Source organism: Callospermophilus lateralis, unplaced genomic scaffold, assembly GCF_048772815.1.
Source record: "Callospermophilus lateralis isolate mCalLat2 unplaced genomic scaffold, mCalLat2.hap1 Scaffold_66, whole genome shotgun sequence".
Classification (NCBI taxonomy): domain Eukaryota; kingdom Metazoa; phylum Chordata; class Mammalia; order Rodentia; family Sciuridae; genus Callospermophilus; species Callospermophilus lateralis.
The window spans coordinates 5,621,876-5,643,587 of NW_027514882.1; the positions used below are offsets into that span (position 1 = coordinate 5,621,876).

A 21,712-nucleotide genomic window follows, 5' to 3' on the forward strand; every position below is an offset into this window, starting at 1 on the left:
TATTTTAGATGTTAATTTAGCTTGCTAGCCAACAGAAAAAGAAAATGTTTTGTCCATCTGAGGCATGTATCTCTTGATACAAAGATAGAACTTTGTGATGTTCTAATACAAAGTGTAAAATAGGAAGTTATTATTGACTGATAAAAACTTTGGGAACAGAATTCCTTTAGGCAAAAATCAGTCTGCATTTTAGGGGAAAGATGATCTGTTTCCTTGGTTGGGAATACTCAGACACACAAACTTCCCAGGCGACAGTAAAGGCATACAGAGAGAAAGCAGGAAGTCAAAGAAACTTACAGCTTTCTTTGTATTTTCTCATTTAATCTGATACCTTTGGGAGTTGATTATGCAGTTAAGCTCTGTGTGAAAACTATATATTGTCATCAATTTAATTCTTATTACACACCTACGAGGTAGGGATGGTTATCTTTATATTTTATTTTCAAGAAGGAAAAGGAGTTAATTGAAATGATATTCATAGAAATCAGGCTTATGAAATACTTAGTAACTTTATAATTTGAGGTATTACTTTATATGCAAATACATTGTTAATCCATCTTGAAGAGAAAATGCAAGGATCCATAATTACTCCAATTTTTTTAAAAAAATTTTTTAGTTGTAGGTGGACACAATGCCTTTATTTTTATTTATTGATTTTTATGTAGTGCTGAGGATGGAACCCTATGTCTCACCCATACTAGGTGAGCACTCTACCACTGAGCCACAGGCCCAGCCCTTCTTTTTAAGTGTATATGCTTATATAGTCATACATGTGAAATCCACTGCAGCTTTTAGTAGAACTGGAACAGTTTAGCACAGCCCTGGGTCTTCCGAATTAATTCTCCAAGTGTGGAAATCTTCTAGTGTGTCTATCTAAATTTGCTTTGCTTTACAAGAATCTCCGAATTCCTCACTCCAGTTTTCTACTTTTTCTATTCTCCACCCAGAAGAAGCCTGAATGATTTAAAAGTGTTTACATCTCAGCATTCTCCTCTTAAAAATTCACCAATAATTTCTGATTACCCTCTGGACAAAGTTTAAACTCTTAATGTGACTTAGAACATCTTTTCTTTCTTGTCCCTTTGTGCTTTCTAACATCGTTGAACTCAACCATTAGGAAGTTCCGTCTTTCCCTTCCTTCTTATCCCCTCACCTACCCTCCCTTTCAGTGCTGGGTAATCAACTTAGGCCCCTGGTCATGCTGGAGAAGTCCTCTACCAATAAGCTACATCCACAGTCTCCTATTAATTTCTTAAAAAGGTTGAATGTCTGTCATTTTGTCTTTTAATTTTTTTCATTGTAGATGGACAACAATAATACCTTTATTATTTTGTTATTTTTAGGTTTGAACCCAGGGCCTCACATGTGCTAGGCAAAAGCTCTACCATTGAACCACAACCCCAGCCCAATGTCTCTCTTATTTCTAGTCTCTTATTTCTAGCAGCCTTTATTTCAGCCTTTTTTATCAGGGTACTGATAAGGCAGTTCAAGTCCATTTACTGTCTGCATAGTATTGTACCAGGAGAAAACTTATGTATAATTGCTGAGCCAATCAGGGAATTCTCTACTCCTCTCATCTTTATCTAAACTAACCTATCCAACTGACCAGAAGAAAAAGTGCATTTGGGAGGAAGCAGTCATTATTTATATTAGATACAACTCTGTCTCTTTAGAAAAACCTATGGAGGGGAGTTTAGCGTGAAATTTTGGAGGTTTTATCGTGTCAGCCACTTTGCACTGTTTTATCTTTGCTTTGGAATAGCAATTAATGATTGTAGAATAGAAAGTTCTCTCTGAACATGCCACCCCATCTAGTTAACTGTCTTCCTCACATGAAATAAAATGGGGTAAAGGATGATCACTATTTATACCAATATTATATTCTTTCTGACTGCCATAGTGCCAGGTACACAGGAGGTACTCAATAAATACATGTTTAATAAGATTTTGAAAAATGAAGTATTTGTTCCAAAAGCATAAACCCTAATTAACAGTATATTCCCTGATTTTAGTTACCTTGTACTGATATTCCTAAAAACAAAATGTATTATGGATACTTCCACATTAATAATGACCTTCTTTACTTTATTTTTTAAGGTATTATAGACACACTAATTTTATAATAAAATATTTTGGAAACATACAGCAATATTAATATATGTGCTTTGTTCTTTTAACTATGGAAGAAATACTCTCCATCTCTTAAAAATATCTGGAAAATGAAAACAGAATAAAAAACAAAATTAAAAACAACATTATTTCGAAAAATACAACTTACCTCCACGCCCAAAATTTCCAATTTCATTTGGGCCACTATTGCTGTTGTTCACTGGCAAGGTTGTGGCTGGCCATGAATCATCAAGCCATGGATAGCTGGGATCACCCGCATTTAGAAGGCCTGGGCGGCTACAACAGAAATGAAAAGGAAATCAGACTATGGAGCTCAATGAAAGATTTTGATGCCTGTCTCATGCACTAGAAATGATTAAGGAATTTAAGAAGATTTTAATTGAATTTAGAATTAAAATGTGTAGGCTCTCAAAATTAAAGAAATTTGGCAATTCATTAAGGCTATATATAGATCAACCCTGTCAGTGGAAGAAGTCTCTTTGCCTGGGATCCTGTCAAACTCCACAAGAAATCAGACTTCTGCCCTGAAACTGCTGGGAATTGGCCATAGTAGTAACCCCACACGAGGTTTGATGATAAATTGACACCTCAAGGGAACAATCTTTCAGAATGGCTTCTTGGTATTAGCCATTTCCAGGACTTTGGGTTATTTTGCTCCCAGTAACTGCAGTCCCAGCATGAATCTGTCCTCTCTAGCCTGTCACCCTTATTGTGAGCCTTCATGTTTGATTTAGAGGCAAAGAACTTGAAAGAAATTAATGAACAGTACTTATACTGTTCCATCAATAGCACATTTCCAATTTCTTTAAATGGAAAAATATCAGGGGGCTATTAAGTGTTTTTCTGAAGGCAATAAAAGACACCTGTGATCTGCTCCAGCATGTGAGTATAGTCTACAAGGAAAATTTCCTTCACATCATATTTAATAAAGAATTCCGTTCTTTAATGTTAAAATGGGATTTTGATTCCTTTCCAAGTTATTAACATATTTACAAAGAAATAGAACACCTATAATCATTGTACCTTTTTGTTGTTGTTGTTGATAGACCCCTTCTGGTATAATACCTAAGAGAAACATGTGTTTCTATGGGAACTGCAATAAGAAGATTCAACTGCTTCCTTGCTACATCCACTAGTTCTCATTAGACTTAATCTCTTTTTGCTAAAATATTGATTAAATGGGAGATTGGAAGTTATTACCAGAGCCTAATTACAATCCCCATATTGGCAAAGGGAAAATAGATGAGGATATATGGGTTTGTTATCAGCTTTTATCAATTTCAATTGAGTATCCAAAGTTGTGGAATCCAGTCCTATCAATCTACAGCCTATTCATCATCCATGAATCATTTTCTTTGTGATCGATTATATGTAATTGTTCACTCACAGCAATTTAGTGTGAGCCAATAAGGAGTCTTAAACAACAGCAACTTCATTTGCTAATGTCTAATTAATGCAATAAACATCCTGCTAACAAATGAACACATTCCTTGTGATATTTACCACTAATTTCTTCAGGGGCATCTGGGAGATATGAAACATCTGGACTTGATTCCTCTAAAGTGCACAACAGATAGATCATTAAACCTAGTAGTAAGCTATTTAACTCCTCCTAGAATTCTCAGACTTATAAGTGATCATTTATCACAATAATAGCTTCTTACTACAGAGTTTTTCTAGTCCTGATTAAAAATACTAATAAAGAATCTCCTTAGCATACCTTCCATTGCTCATTATTCCTCCATCTCCTCTTTGAAATGTAACTGTAAAAAAAAAAACACAAAAAAACAGAAAGGCATGTACACACACAAGTTGTCAATATTAATTACAATTAATAACAACTCATATTGGACCTCAGTTTAGAACTAAGCCTATGGAAATTTTAACAAAATATAATTAACATAATTGTGCAGATAGTAAAAAGCAGTGGTTTGGCTCAGGGCAATGTTATCACTTGCTCCAACTTTAATACAATATTTCAAGTTTCTTCAAGTCAAAAGTATGGATAAATAAAAGTGACAATTTGGATTTAAACATCAAACACTATTATAAGTGGTGGACCTAGTAATCCTGGATGATTGACACAGCATTAATGAAGAGTTATCAAATAAAACTGCTAATAATAACATAAAACTGTCTTAATTAGAAGGCATAAAGCAAAATATATACTAGAAATTGAAACAGGAGGGTTTTAACAGGTAATGTCTTTCCAACAAGATAAGAAAAACAGGTAACTGTTATTACACATTGCTTATCATCACAGATCCTTTTAAATATGCTAATAGTTATTATGAATTGAATAGGTATAATTACAGTAGATGTAAACTGTAACTAATAGAGAATAGCATATTCATGAAAATAAAATTTTAACCAATTTATACTAAATAGACTCCAATTATATGTAATGATCACAAGTTAAAATTTTCTACAAAACTGTGTGACTTATTAACAATGTCCACTAGTATCTAATAGAACCAAGGTCAATGAAGCCACTCCCTCCACTCAATGTCTTCCACTCCACAAAGCTAACATTGAGCAAGTGGACTTCCAGGAACAGCCAAAGAATGTAAATATCAGTTGTGGGCCATCACCTTATCCCAAACTGTTTCAGCCAAATGTATTTAGACTTCAAAATGATTCATACCCGAGAAAGGTAATATACTTTTCATACTATAATGTTTGAAGTAGCAAATTGCACTCAAATTTATGTAATATTTGTCCAATGAAAACTGAATATGAATGATTATAAAGTCTAAAATAGCTTCACACTAGTTTGTATCAAGTTTTGCCACTAAATTATTTAACTAGAAAATTATGGACAAGGTATTTGTTAAGAAACTTACAGATTACAAAATTGCAATAATCTTGGAATTCTAAAATCAAATCAAAACAAAACAAACAGCAAGGGTCAGTTAAATCAATCCCTGGGAATGAAAGAAAAATACCATTTTTCACAGTTGTGAAAACAATACATCTTATCTTTGGAACAGAATAATTATGTCTATTAAAAGTTGTTGCTTGGTGACTAAAAGTGAAATTTACTAAAATTTTAATGAAAGAATTCATATTTCAAGTAAACAAGCATATTTCCACTTAAGATAGACAAATTGTTTGAATACTTTTTTATTTGAATGGTTCTCCAAAATTCTTCTGCTTTTCAAGTTTGAGCTATTAAATATGATAACTCTTTAAATTTTGTAAGTTTCCAAGCACTGTTTCCTAGGCCCATATGAAAGGTCATCTAGTAACATTACTTTTCATGACACTACCAGGAAATATGAACATAATTCCAAGGGTCCATCAGGATTTCAAGACAGTAAAATAAATAAGGGCCTTCAAACTGGGATCTGAAATATACAACCTTATCATTTTTTCAGGTAACACCTCAAATGCATTGTAAATCAATCCTGACAAAACCTTAACATCTGCCCAGAATTGGCAGTAGATAGCTCCGCAGAGATGATGAAAAAATACTGATCACTACAGAGTGACTTCAGGGCTGGGAGTCATGAATCAGCAGTGCAACTGTATCACATTGTGCCTCTTATTAATTGCTTAGAACACAAAAGAATTAATCTGAAACAATTAATGCAAAAAAAATTGAGCACTAGAGGTATTCAATAAAGGCCTGATTAGGACACACACATGTAAAAATGCATTTTCACAATGTGAAAGTGGTACAGCTAATTAGCTTTCCATCTGATGTGACTTTCCAGTTATGTGGCACTTTAATGGAATATCAAGTGATTGTTTTACTCTGCCAAAAGGGAGTTAAGATAATGCTGTGAACCTCATTGCAAATATGCAAATAAGCAGGTTCTGATGGGCTGCATCTCAAAAATGTGCTGTTTAAGAGATATGTGAGATGCCACATAGTTCTCCCTAATTTAGATGACTTTTATTTCATCATCCAAAATTTCTGATACTGCCATAGGAATAAAGTATAGCAAAGCAAAGAAAAGAAGCTGAAGCAGAGTCTCAAAAATTGCGTTGTACTTAACTCTATGAGATAACCAATGGCATATTTTCATCAAATGTGAAGTTTAAAGTAGTATGACATAACACTCAAAATACTATCAAAATATATCATTTATTAAGGTTAATTTGCAGATGTGCTAGAATATAGACCACATGGGATGGTCCATATCTGCCAGTTGAGAGCTAAATTTGGAAGCAAAATAATTAATTTCAAAGCATTTCACATTCAGTATTCAGGACATATCCATTTTATTTGTGTCCTAGTTGTCATTAACACGTGTTTCTCAAAGGATTCTAGACTGCTAATAGTTTGTCAAATATTCTATAATGTCATTCATCTCTATCTCTGCATGCCCGCTAACATAGGAAAAACTTCACAGAACATTATGTGAATGCCTGAATAACTTAAAATGGGCTCCATAAAATTTAGTATACACAGGAATCTTTCATTTTGCATTTTTCTGTCACAGAAGAAGGAGGTGGACGAGGAAAAGAGGAAGAAGGAAAGTAGAGTAGGAGGAGGAAGAGAACACAAACACATATTTTCTCTTACTGACACTGGTTAGCTGTGTTTTTAAAGTGAGGGAAGAAAGGGGACATCTTTTCACACTTCTTTTTTTAATGTTTTGCTTCAAAATATTTAGATTAAGTTCATTTTGAAAAGTAGAACAAGAGTAACTTAGTCTATAAGGCCATCAAAGGAGATTACAAATTAGAATGAACAACTAAAACTTCTAAAATGGAAATAATATATAGCATTTTGATGAATGTTTGTGTGTATATAAACGTGCAAGTATGTGTGTGTGTGTGTGTGTGTGTGTGTGTACGGGCATGTGTAACATAAAAAAAATGCCATTGCATACTACAAGCTATTTTGAGGTAGTCCTCATTTATAAGAAAAGTTTAACTTGAAGGTGAAAGAAAGTGGGGTGAGGGGGTGATAGATCGTTGGTGAATAATCTTTTTCTTGTTAATTTTTTTATAATTTTGAAATCACAGTGCAGTAACTTTGTACTAATCAGAAATAAATTTGGAGTAACTTAATTATTACAAGCTCTTAATCAGAAGTCTGTGTGGAATCTCAAATTAAAAGCTTACAAGGCATAACATATAGAAGTTTTGACCAAAAATGAACTGAATACTAATAATGTTTCCAGAAATTTCTCCCACATACCAGTGGGATTTTTCAAAGCTATATCATATACAAAGTAAGTCTACTACTATCTGACAGGATTAATACTACATGTCTGCCAGAACTGGGAGGAAAATGTAACTATGTGGTAAATTGGCATTTTGAGGTAATGTAGCTTTCGGAGTGCCTATCTCTAGTAGTTCACATTTTCCTACTCCAAATTCTTGCAGCCAATTCTCATTCTCTTTCCTGATATGCTTATTTGGCAAATATGAAAGCATATTAATCCTTTTTAATAAGCATTAACTCACCCCAGATAATCAGAGTATAAAAATTCCGTCAAATATTTTAGCTGCTTTTGGATAGTACTGTCAAGTAACTTATTTCACCACCAGTTATAAAACCTATGTGTGAGGTGTTTAGCATTTTCAAATTTGCTCACTCACGAATTGTTTATATTTACTGAGTTTCATAAAATGTTAACCTCAGAAATAATATTCAGAAAACATAACTTACCCTTTATACTTCTGGAAAATTACATTTATTTTCATTAAAATTTGATGACTTCAGTAATCACAAATAGAAAAATGGATAGCAGAAGTTTGAAAAATACTGTGCATTTATCATAAAGATTATAATACAGTTATATACATTTATACTGATATATTTATATGAACCTAATCAAAGCTATATAGATTTTTTCCAAACTTACATTGTTCTTTTTTCTATTCACAAAAATTATTACAGATATTATCAAATATTTACTTCAAATTCAAAACCACTTAATATTTTCTATCTAAATTTCTACAACTTTTTTTATTGTTTATAATAGTTTAAGGACTGAATATGTTGAGCAAACAGGACCCCCATTGGCAGTGATATGGAGATTGATAGTGCTCAGTGAAAATTAAGGTAGATGGCGCTTCATGTTGCTTATAGAAGTATGATATTATTTCATTTAGGATATGATACACAGAGATGCTTTTAGTTCTTGCAGCTACACTTATTGCTATGGGTCAAAACCTGAGATGTATATTTATATCTGAAGAGTTTAAGTAAGTGATTAATATGCAGATATAAAATTATAAGTTGATGTGTAACATTGTCTCAGAGGATCCTCTACTTTCTCCTATGTGAAGAGGCAAAACATGTTTAGTCCAGATTTTCCTTCCAGATGATATGAATATATAGATATACATTTGATTCTTGATATTTAATCTAAAATTTAATCCATTACTGTTCTCTGATACATCTGTTACACCCGCTGACACCTAAAAGAAAGTATTAACAGTGATGAGCAGTTTTTGTTGTTGTTGTTGTTTCTTTTCTAAGTCTTCAAGTATAATTTTCTGTAATAATGGCAAGTTCCAAAGGAGCTATAGTATGAGTCAATGGGTAATGTTTGGCCTACATAGAGTTAGCTAAGGCATCCTACCCAGAGTTTGGATCACACCTTGTGAAGTAATTCTGCACTTACACTATTTAACATCTTCTTTTTCCTTCCTCTAGTGGGTAAACAGAAATGAAGAAGTAGGAAAAAGGAGGCCTGAGAAAAAATTTAGCCTGGTCTACAATCTTACAGTCAATCCAGCTGCATTGAAAATATGTTTTCTAATGTAGGAAAATTCCACCAAATATTTAATTATGACCACAACTGAATTTTGAAATAATTGTGCTATAAAATAATTTAAATATTGACTCAAAGTGGAACCTGATTGTACAAAAAAAGTGTTTTATCATAAATCAACAATTAGAGACTGTAAATATAGATTTGAGACTACATACATATTACCAAGTAGTGAAAAAGTACATATACACTTCAGACTACATTTTGCAAATCAAGTCACATTGCTTGAATTCTATTTGGTTTAGTTTTCACTTTTCTATTGGTATATTATAGTTTTACATAATAATGGAATTCATTGTGATATATTTATACATGCAGAACTTGGTCTGCTCACAATTTGGTCTGCTCCATTCCTTCAAACCTATCTTCTTTACCTCTCTCCTCTCTCCATATTCCCTTGCTCTAGTCTTCTGGGTCTCTTCTCTATTTTTATGATATCCCTTTCCTTTCCTTCCTTCTGATTACCTTCCACAGTTTTTATACTATAAAATCATAAGACTTACTAAGAAATCTGTATGAAAACCAAAATATAAGCAAGTCCAACATAAGAATTTTTAAAATAATTGTTATAAGACCTTCGAGGTAAAAAGCCCTTATGAAATCTCTTTGCTCTTTCATGTATGATTATTAGCTCATACATGAAATGTCAAAAATAGAAACAAAAGATAAATACATATTCTATTACTCATTCAAAATCCCTTGTTCTTTAAGTTATAAAAGGATGAGAATGTGAAAACTTAAAAAGGTGGAAGACAGGTTATTTTTGGAGGAAAATATGTAGAAAATATCACAAATCAGACATGTAATGCTAGGTATCTGTGGTTTGGCAAATTTTCATTTGCTTCTCATCTGGAGCAGCAGTTGCTAGAAGGCAAATTACTAGCTGAAGGGAAATCCATTCTGAGAGTAAGCCATCTATCAATTAATTATAAAAGTTTTGAAAGGCTTTTCTCTGGCTTGGCCTTCTTCCAAAATATTTGAAGGGCATAGCACATTCCGAGTTAGCAGTTTTCTACAAGCAGATGGATATCAATCACAATGAGAAATGATAATGGGAAATGTACTATTCTTGTCAAGTTCAAAGACCAACAGATATTTTCAAATTAAGTGCATAGGTTTTGCAAAGAATGGCTGTTAAAAAAAAGAAGTAGTAGAAGAAAAAGAAAGTCAGCTTAATGTGATTGTACTAAAAGTGCAAACCTACCAACTATGAGAGCTATTTCGTTTGTAAGTCATGAATGAATGAAGAAGTATGAAGTTTAAAAATGCACCATTCCAAATATGGATATATTAGAACTCTGCACTGAAGTGACTTGCATAGTTCATTTTTATTATCTCTAAAGTCAAGTGAAAGGATAAACACAAAATTGTCCTTGAATTAAATCAATTTTTTCTTATTTTTTAAAATCATTTATATGTATGTCTCACAGAGATAAAATATTCCATAGTAACTGATTAAAGAAAGGGCTGATGGACAATACATTCATGGGTGAAGGCAAGGGGCTAGAATGCAAAACAAGAAAGTATATAAGAGTTTTTTTTATTGGTTGTTCAAAACATTATAAAGCTCTTGACATATCATATTTCATACATTAGATTCAAGATGGTTATGAACTCCCAATTTTACCCCAAATACAGATTGCAGAATCACATAGGTTACACATCCACATTTTTACATAATGCCCTATTAGTGATTGTTGTATTCTGCTACCTTTCCTATCCTCTACTATCAGCCCTCCCCTCCCCTCCTATCTTCTCTCCCTACCCCATTTACTATAATTCATTTCTCTCCTTATTAATTTTCCCATTCCCCTCACAACCTCTTATATGTAATTTTGTATAACAATGAGGGTCTCCCTCCATTACCATGCAATTTCCTTTTCTTCTCCCTTTCCCTCCCACCTCATGTATCTGTTTAGTTTTTTTAATGTTCAAGACTCTATACTCAGCAGTTAGTTCTGAGCACACCTCTCTGGGAAGAATCTCTAATTGGTGCAGTGGTTTAACACTTGGATGATAGAACATAAGGAATTGGGCAGCCAAGAACCACTGAGAACTGAGAATGGCAGAATGTCAAACACATGGAAACCTCTGTTCAATGGATTTGCCATACTCCTTTTTCTACTCCTGGAATTTATTTTGACCAATAACTAATAAATTTAATCTTCACAAGATGCAGACATAAGTCACAATATCACAACTAGATTATTATGTTTAATGCTGTCAAATAACATGCAATACAACTGAATGGGTGGTATGTCGTATATTTTTCACTATGTACATATTGTATTTGATTATATTAAATCTTCTATTTTTAATGTTTTGTTAAAAAACAAATGTCTTAATAATAATTTATTTTGACAGAGCCTTTGCTGATTATTAAAAATGGAAGACTGAATATAATGTTTCAGAAACTGTTTAAATGTCTGTAGGATGATATTATTTTAAATAGGTCCACTTACAAATTCTAGAAAGTATGAAATATTGTCAGTTTCAGATGAATTGTTGCTGTTAGAGATAATATTTAATGTAAATTATGATCAAAATGTAATTGAACATAACTTCAGCATTGAATATCTTCTCTCATTTACCCACTTTATGATTTTATCTCTTTCTCTCTCTCACCTGCTTTATCCCTCCCTCCTTTGGAGATAATTTGAAGGTCATAATATCTAATGTCCTTAATACTCTGTCTAGGATTCAAAAACAATTTATTAAAAAAAATAGAACATCCAAGGTTTTTTGTTTAATTTTGGTCTGCTGATCTGCTTCTTTCCATTTTCCTTTTGCTCCTCTCTCCTAGTTTTTTTTCCTTCTAAAAGGCTGCAGTTCACACTGAAATAGACTACACCATTTAAGTGAAGAGTAAATCACTCCACTCATGCCTCATCAGTTTTATTAATATTATTATTATTATTAATAATTATTATATATTATATTATTATTATTATATTATTATAATAATAATTATTATTATTATATTATTATTATATATTATTATTTTTTTTTTTGAAATTAGGTGAATTCAAAGATACTTTGCTACTTAGCCATATCCTTGGTAGTGGAGCCAGATTTATGAATAGGTAGTTTATGTAGTTAGGTAAATTGGGTCTAATTTCCAGTAAAATCAATCAAAACTCCATATTGAGGATGGAGTCCAGGATAAGGGGAATTGAAAATGTCCCTAAGGCCCTAAGCCCACCCCAAGGAAATTTTAATGAAGCAGCTCACAACAAACATGGAGATGCTAATCCAAAAGCCCTTCCTGCCCAGATTACTCCTTCAGCCCACCTGTCCTCCATACTTTGGGTCTTCCCACCTACATTCCAACACTGCAAGATAACAGAACAAAGGACAGCAATGTGACAGGAATGCAGGATAGCTGAAGGAAGACCTTAGCTCTAAAAAAGGTAATAAGACCTTAAATTTTTTTTCAAAGATTTTTAAAAAAATCTCTTTCATGGTTTCTACCACTTTGGTCCCCTTTGTCTTCTTGGGAGAAGTCTTTTCTACTGTCCTTTAATAAACCTTCTACTTTCTGCTCGAAACCTGCTTTGGAGAACTTATCTAGTGTTATACTTCAGCATTGGGGAAGCAAGGACTCTTCACCAATAAACACCCTAACAGGTTTAAATTTATTTTGAGTAGGGCCCTAGCTAAGTAGCTGAGATTATTTTTGTTAAGGTTTGATTTATGTAGAATGTGCTATTGCAGTAAAGCATACTGTTTTTACATATATATATATATATAGTACATATATATGTATATATATATATATATGTATATATATGTAGTACATATATATGTAGTATATATATATATATATATGTATATATATGTAGTACATATATATGTAGTATATATATATGTAGTATATATATATATATATATATATATATATATATATATATATATATTCATATGGGGATCTTATTTATATTGTGATTCTTTATTATTGTAATATTATATTTTCACAATATATATGAATAGTAGGCTATGATAAGTTCTTTTTTTGCTCTTATAATTGAAAAGATTTTTGGCTAAAGTTACATATACCTTTTTAGATGAATTTTAAAAATTTATGCTTTGATTTCTTACTTCATTTAAAGTAAAGCTTGATGATTTTCTTATTATTGCATTATAGTTGTATTTAATTGTCGGGTTTATTTTGACATTATCATAAAACATGAAATATAATTTGCTCCCCTTCAGTATCCAGTAATTCCCCTTTCCCTATTCTCATGCTTTCTTATATCATATATTTACTTATAGTTTTTTTTAATTATTGCTTTATAGAATGCACATAAAAGTAGACTTCACTGTGATATATTTCTATTTGTATATAGCAGTTTTGGTGAGATATATTGTCAGTTAATTTGGGGGAAAATGATCACCTTTGTAATGATGAGTTATATTATTTACATGGGATGTATAATTCAGTCTTTTATGTGCTTTTTGTGACTTCTATTTTCTCATAAGTTCTACATATTTTGTTTCTAAAAATGTACACATGTGAAATACCACTTGCATAAGGCACCTATTTAAAATTTATACATAGTGTTTTATGCCCTTTTTTAAACTGGATATATTATGAAATGTGACTGGCCCCAGTGACAATTTTTCTTCTTCTTTTTTTAATTTTTAATGTTGGTTGTTCAAAACATTACATAGTTCTTGATATATCATATTTCACACTTTGATTCAAGTGGGATATAAACTCCCATTTTACCCCGTAAACAGATTGCAGAATCACATCAGTTACACATCCATTGATTTACATATTGCCATACTGTGACCATTTTTCCTACAGATTATTATTTATCTCTTCCAAGATCTATATTGTATTGAGCTATGCCCTTGGGCTTCAAGTGTTTGGGTAAGTACCATTGCATACTTACATGCTATCATGAACACATATGCTCTAATTTCAGTAAGTCTCTGTGATGGGGAGTATCATGTATATTCAATAGCAAAATAGTTTCCACAAATAGATACTAATTTAAACTCCTTTTGAGTTAATGATTATTAATTAGTTTTAAATGTTCATCAATATTACCTAATTTTTTCCATGATGGATTTCTATTTTGTATTTCTAAAATTTCTAAAGATTTTGAATTTTTATAGTTAATAAACATATCTCATGTATAAATTTGAAGTTCAAACTTCTGTCTTTTATATATTTTTGGCTTAAAAAATGAGAAAAGGATCCAAAAATGCAGCTAGATATTGATTTCAAAAAAAGAAAAAGGTTTAAATTTCTAAAATTGACTTTTTTCTTTACTCATCATTTATTATAGATTTCTTGTATGATTGTAAGGGTAGGTTATTTAAAGTGGATTCTAGGGCTTATCTTTGTTAATTATAACAGGAAAATGAAATAAGATATTTCTCCACACTATGGCTGCAGGAAAATGAATAAATTTCTTTAAAATCATATGGTAATAAAATTGTTAAATGACATACTTACTAAACATCCACTCCTTAAATTTTTTTACTGTAATATTTTTTTCTGTTAATCATAAATTCTATCATCTAGATTTGGGGATTTAATATAAAATCATATGGAATAAAATTAGGCCAATCCTAGAAGTATTCATACATAATTTGTTATTTACTTAATGACATGTTGTGGAGATAGCAACTAATGAACATATTTATTTTTAGACAGAGTTACTTTTTGGCTTTTCAGGTTCTAATAAGCCTTTTAGATTTATTTCCACACTGAGTCACTCAGGGCCACTGATGTTTGTTTTTTTTATTTATTTTTTATTTTTTTATTTTGTAATCTCCAGGCATTTACCCTTCTAAGAAATCTGTCTTGGGAGCTCTGTTTCTGAAGAGTTTCTTAACATTAAAGAAAAAAATGTATATATGTTGCCCCTGAAATGTACTGTCAATGCACTCTCTTCAAAATGGAGAGAAAATAATATTTTTCCAGACTGACATCCCTGTGTTAGGAGCTAAAAATACACTGATGGTCTTTGAAGAAATTTCATACAGTTCTGTCTCTGGGTAGTTTTCTGTGGGCTGCTGAATTGCCACTTAGTATCCAGATACCCATGTGTTTTCATCTATACTATGGGAATAATTTCAGAGGGCACAGATGAATAATGCTCTTCATGGAGGCTATGAATACCTGTATGTTCTATAGTGCACAGCTGACAAAGCCCCTGGAATACACTGTGCACATTCTATTTGGTTAACCGTTATCTGCCACTCACATGAATTTTCTTTCAAAAGTTTGTAACAATCTTTTCACTTTAGGCATCCATGTCATCCACATTCCCAAGTATAAAAGTTTGAATCTTTCTTTTCTGAATTCCAGGTTCCATTTCTCTTGTGGTTCAATGTGGTACATATAATTATGTTTTTTTCTTTCTTTTACACTGTTTTTCTAATAAAAATGTTCTCTGTTCCAAACCTATATTTCCCATGTCCAGCTATGTTTAGAAAATGACATAGATAATTGTATTTGATAATTAATAAAGGGGAATTGAGAATAATTCTTGCTCATGTTTCCCTTCCTTAGAAACTGAACCTTTTCAGAACTGTTCCTGAAAAGTGAGGATCATAATCAATCAGATATATTACAAAATGTTGATTGACTGTATATTCTCTTCTAAAAACTCTGTGTTCAAATCCTTGGCCCATTTCTTGATTGGGTTATTAATATTATTATTATTACTATTATTATCATCATCATCATCACTATTATTATTATTTACTTAGTTTTTTGAGTTCTTTTTGTACCCTAGAGATTAGTGCTCTATCTGATATGTGAGGGGTAAAATATTCCTCCTAAAAGGTAGGCTCTGTCTTCACCTCACAGATTGTTTCTGTTGCTGAGAATAAACTTTTTAGTTTGATTCTATCCCATTTATTGATTATTTGTTTTAATTCTTATGCTATAGGTGTCTTATTAAAGAAATTGGGGCCTAATTCCACATGATGAAGATTAGAGCTTGTGTTTTATTCTATTAGACACAGAGTCTTGGGTTTAATTCCTAGGTTCTTGATACATTTGGAGTTGAGTTTTGTGCATGGTGAGAGATAGTGGTTTGTTGAAGAGGCTATCTTTTCTCCAGTGCATGTTTTGACACCTTTGTCTAATATATAATAATTATTTTTGGGGGGCTGGTCTCTGTGACCTCTATTCTATACCATTTGTCTGCAGTCTGGTTTTTTTTTTTTGTTTGTTTGTTTGTTTGCTTGTTTTTTTGCAAATGCAATGCTGTTTTTGTTACCATTGCTCTGTAGTATCACTGAAGGTCTGGTATAGTGATACCACCTGTTTTACTCTTTCTGCTGAGGATTACTTTATCTATTCTTGGTCTCTTATTTTTCCAGATAAATTTCATGTTTGCTTTTTCTATTTCTGTGAGGAATGCCATTAATATTTTGATCAGGTTGCGGTAAATCTGTATAGTGCTTTGGTAGCATTGTCATTTTGAAAATATTACTTCTGCCTACTCATGATCAAGGTTGATCTTTCCATCTTCTAAGGTCTTTTTAAATTTTTTCTTTAGGGTTCTGTAGTGTTTCTTGTTTAGATCTATTACCTTTTTTATTAAGTTGCTTCCCAAGTATCTTATTTTTTTGAAGTTATTATAAATGGGGTTGTTATCTATCTTCATTTCTTTCTCAGAAGATTTTTCACTGATATACAGAAATGCCTTTGATTTATGGGTGCTGATGTTTTATCCTGCTACTTTGCTAAATTAATTTACTAGTTCTAGAAGTTTTCTGGTGGAGTTTTTTGAGTCTTCTAGTATATAATCATATCTGGCATTTGCAGGTAAATGGATAGCATTGGAGAAGATAATGCTAAGTGATGTTAGCCAATTACAAAAAAAAATATAATGAGGCTGATTCATTATGGGGTAGGGAGGGGGAGCATGAGAGAAATAGATGGATTCTCAATAAAAAATAGGGGTGGAAGGAAAGGAAAAGGGGCAAGAATGGTGGAATGTGATAGAGACCATAATCAAAAGTACATGTACAAAGACACAAATTTGTATCACCATACTTTATATATATACCAGAGATGAAAAATTGTGTTCTATACATGAAATAAGAATTGTAATGCTTCTGTTGTCATTTCTTTAAAAAAATGATAGAAATATAAAAAAATATTGTTCATAAATTATATACATTAAATATGTGCATGTTATATATAGAATATATACATATATATGCACATATATGTTTATATATAGATCTAGAGAAGGCAAGTCTCTTTCCTGAATTCTTAAAAATCAATTAATTTGTTAATTTGTTCTGCTCTATTAGCACACAATTTTATTTCTCTTGTTGTACAGAAAGTATAGTTAAAAAACCCATGAACCTCTAATTTGTGTACAACAAGATTTTCATCTCTTACACCATCTTACCTACCTCTATACCATCTCCCATCACCTCCCTCCTTGTTGTCTTATTCAAAGTTTCTTCATTTCTTCCATGCTAACTCCCACTTTCCTCATTGTGGATCACCATCCACTTAGCAGAGAAAAAATTAGGTCTTTGATTTAGGAGGATTGGCTTACTTACCTTAACATGATATTCTTTAACTCCATCCATTTACTTCCCAATTCCATAATTTTATTCTCTTTTAATGTTCAGTAACATTTCACTGTGTAAATAGACCATATTTTCCTTGCCCATTCATCTATTGAAGAGCATATAAATTGGTTCTATAGTTTACCTATTGTGAATTGTTTTGCTATGAGCATTGATGTGGATATGCCTCTGTATTATGCTGTTTTTAGCTCTTGTTGGTCTAAATTGAGGAGTGGGATAGCTGAGTAAATTTTGGTTTCTTTCCAAGTTTTCTAAGGAATCTCCTTATTCTTTTCCAGATTAGTTTCACCAATTGAGAGTCCTACCAACAGTGTAACAGTGGGCCTTTTTCCTCACATCCTCACCAATATATATTTTTCCTTGTAATTTCAATAATTTTCATTCTGATTGGAGTAAGATTAAATGTTGGAGTAGTTTTGATTTGCAATTCTTTAATTGCTAGAAATGTTGTTTTCAAAGCAAAACTCAAAGACAGTTTGTTATAATTAGTAACCCTAATATTACCACTACATGTATAACTACTTGGATTGTATGTTTCTTTGAGAATACCAGATTTCATGTAATTTTTAAAATATCAATTCAATCCATTATTTAAAATAGGAACCTGTTATACTTTTTATTCACCATATGGTCTATTCCTGCATCATCTCTATATACATGAACCCAGTGTACACCTATTCTTATCCCCAAACTCTAAAACGATAGGGTTTCAAAACATGCTCCCGGAAATTGTGGAAGAAATACGCATGTCACCTGCTCCATGTATTCCTTTCATCACATCATCTTCTGGACACAAAATGCAAAACTCAAACTTATCTTATTCTTCTCCCAAAGCCTCATTTTAATGAGAGAATGGATTACTAAAATCATCTATGTCTGCATTGCCTATTATTTTCAAATTTCAATCCTATGGTGAGTATACACTTGATTCTTTCAAGGATAGTGCATTCAACTACCCCCCTTTTGAAATTATCCCTGATCTTATCACTCATTTTGTACTGGTACTGATCTCCTAACATCCTTATTGATATCTATTTACCCAAGTGCCTTGTTGTGACTGACTCTTCATGTGTGTTGACATTCCCATTTACACTTTAATAGAAATTCATTGGATTGCTAAAAGGGCCTTTGGTCCCAATCCAAAACTCACTCTTCTTCCTTACCCTACACTGGAATCCTACCTACTCTCTCTATTTCACTGCAAGTTCTCTTTTACATTCAGTAGTACCAGGTACAAGATCTTAGGCCATTATCTATGGATTTAGAGGATTCATCTCTGCAGAACATAATTCAAAACTATGTATCCAAATCAAGGGCCCAACAAACTTGTGTGCTTCAGATCGTACCTAGTTTTGTATTTTGATACTTACATTTCACCTTACATTCGTATAAATATCCCAGTTGTCAAATACCCGTATTCATCTAGCAGAATGACTCCTAACCCAAATCGAACATGATATGACCCTTAACCATACTCTGTTCCCTCAATTGATTTTCACATAACAGCAGGTCCCGAGTTTATCTTGCCATACAGGTATGTAGGGAATCCTACAGCTGCTGAGAAGCTCAAAGGTAGATGCAGAAATGATCCCTGGAGCAAATGTAGGAAGCTAGGTAGGACCTGTGAGGTCTAAAGTCATCTTCCATGGCCAAGAACCCAGTCAGGATGAAGGGATGAGGCTGAATTAGGCTCTCTCTTCTCAATGCAGTGAAGATGGACAAAATCAGGTGTGTGGATTGCTGATACCGGGCTCCTAGGGTATATAGACTTTATGTCTTGTGAAAATGTCACAGGAATGTGGGGCAGCCTCCATCTCATGGGACCCTTGGAAACAACTGTTAAAACAAAGTGGTTGCCAAGGCAGTGACCTCATTCACTTCCCTGAAGGAAGTGACCTCACCTCACTTCCTTGGTGATGGAACTCTCTGAACTTGGGATCCAGGAGGCGAGGCATCCAGAGGCAGTTTCACTCCCAGTGGGCTCACTTGATTGTCTAGATCAAGGCCAGAGTCATTCTTTGTTGGTACCTAGTGATGTGTGGATAGCCAAATGCCTGGAATGGTCTCAACAGGGGCCTTTCCTGAGAAAGAAGTGTTGACTCATTGCTGGCTCCTGACAACTACACAAAGATGACCAAGGAGACCAGAGCTAAGACAGGACAGGTCACTACTGAGGAACATATTTTCACCCACCAGTCAGAGGACAGAGTGGATAGGTGCAGACCAAATACAGGGGTGGTTTGTGTGTCTCAGTGGGTGTGTGTTTTAATTTGTGGTTTTGTCTCATGTTCTGAGAAAATGAAGGAAAAAAGTTTTTTTTTTTGATTGTTTTTTTTTGAAATGGACTGTTAACTAGTGAGCCTTTTTATGTCAGTGGATCCCACTCGGTTTGTGGTAAAAGAGAGTAGAGAAAAGTATGCAGCTGTGAATGTGTCCTGTCTAGTGGAAATCTTTGCAGGACTCCTCATGGCCAATTTATGAATGGACTGCTGCTTGCCTTGCAGATGGGCAACACCTACCAAGATCCTAAGTTCCTGTATTCTTCCTGAATTTTGGCCACTCTCTGAAGGGGTTCGTGGTTTTGTGTCCAAGATATGCACCACATTCAAGCTCTGTGACATGGCCATGGACTGGATTGCTGAAGGGCATGCCAAGCGTCTTAGAAAACTCAAAAATTAGCATGACTGGTAAGGATCTCTCTGGAGAATTCCTGCTTGGATAGATAGCAACCCAAGTTGCATGATTAGGAGCTGTCAGTGCCACAGTGTTCAATTAAAGAAAAGTTTTTCTCCAGGTTTCTTTATTCCCTATTGTTCTGTTCCCCTGAATGTCAGGGAGGTGTTTGCCTTAGGGCACTCCTTTGGGACTCCTCAAGAAAACAGTTTCAAATGGAAATGAAGAGGCTTAATCTGTGCCTTTGAAGTAAAGTGCTTTGTAAAAGCTGTGTCTGAATCAGACTCTTGGCCCTGTGTGTGGCTGTGAATTACATTCTCAGCACCCCAGGAAACTCAAGAAAAATCACATGTGTCCATCCCACACTAACAGGATGAAAAAGAAGTGTACTATTGGATGAAGTCTATTGCCTTCCTCTGGTCAGGCTCCTGACCCCTATGAAGTCAGAACAGGGATCCTCTGGGTCAAATGAGTTGTTGCAAGCCCTCCAGTAACTAGCACACAGGTGTTTGGGGTTTTTCATGAGTCCAGTACACATAAAGAATCTACCCCTGGCAGGCAGGAGGCGTCTAATTTGAGAAGCAGAGCAGTATTAACTACAGGCCCATTATATCTATCCTGTTTCTTAGGAAGGGTGTCTTGGCCACCATGACATTTGGCATATGATGGGTATGAGAGCTTACTTTGCACACCATCTAAGACTGCTCACCCTATAGAAACCCCCTGCCAGAATGTTATGATGAGTGTCTGTATTAAAGAAGATGAGGGCCATGTGGGAATGTTTTTGTTAGAATAGTGGTCTTTTGTGTGGTGGTTGGAAAAGATGACTGGGTCCACCTCAGCTTGAACTCTGGTGTGATGCCATTAGAGACTGAGTTCTGGAACTGATCTCAAAGAACTATTGCCATGAATTGTGTTTGGATTTTAGAAGGCCAGGCATTAGAGGAGCCTTTGGAAAGGAGATCTTTGCTGAGGGTGGCTTTCTCCACAGCACTGGGAATCTCAGCCAGGATTTCACATGATTTTGCTGTGAAAGCCTTCTCAGCTACAGTTGAGAGCCAAAACTCACAGGAACCTCATATTTTAGACCCCAATGGGCCTGGATTCCTGTGACCTTTCGCCACTCCTTGGGAACCTTGCCTGCATGCGATCTTGAGAGGTTTTACTGAAAGGAGATTCCTCAAAACTTAATGGCTCCTGAATGAATCAAAACCCACAGTGTCCACTTCTTCATTCTTGAAATATGGCTAGGCCAATACCATGAAGTTTTTGAGAATCCCATGACCAGAAATCCCTAGAGAACCTTTAGATCTCCTGTTGCTCATCATGACTGAAGCAGTGAGTGCCATTTTTGACTGAGTGGAATTCATGACCATGGTGAAGAGCAGAGATGCCAGTGAGTAGGAGCCAGCAGCGAACTGGGCCTGGAGCAATGGAGTGCAGGTGTGTGATCCAACATCTGTGGTGGGCCCCTGTGGTTCTGTCATTGGCTTCCAAATGACATGTGACTGACAAGGTGTAGCCAGGAGACCCGAAAATATAAAGGCATGTTTTTGTGGGGAGAGGATTTGGTGTGATGCTCAGAAACAAGTTGC

The 21,712-nt window shown here is 33.8% G+C and overlaps 1 protein-coding gene across 1 annotated transcript in view; it reads right to left on the bottom strand.

The window, feature by feature from the left end:
* LOC143389861 (roundabout homolog 2-like) overlaps positions 1-11,534 on the bottom strand; it is a 53,336-nt gene extending 41,802 nt beyond the window's left edge. Inside the window, 4 exon segments of the mRNA XM_076842625.2 lie at positions 2,281-2,406; positions 3,851-3,901; positions 9,298-9,332; positions 11,493-11,534. Of these exon segments, the coding sequence (XP_076698740.2) occupies positions 2,281-2,406; positions 3,851-3,901; positions 9,298-9,332; positions 11,493-11,534 (254 nt within the window).
* Between the last annotated feature and the right edge of the window lie 10,178 nt (positions 11,535-21,712).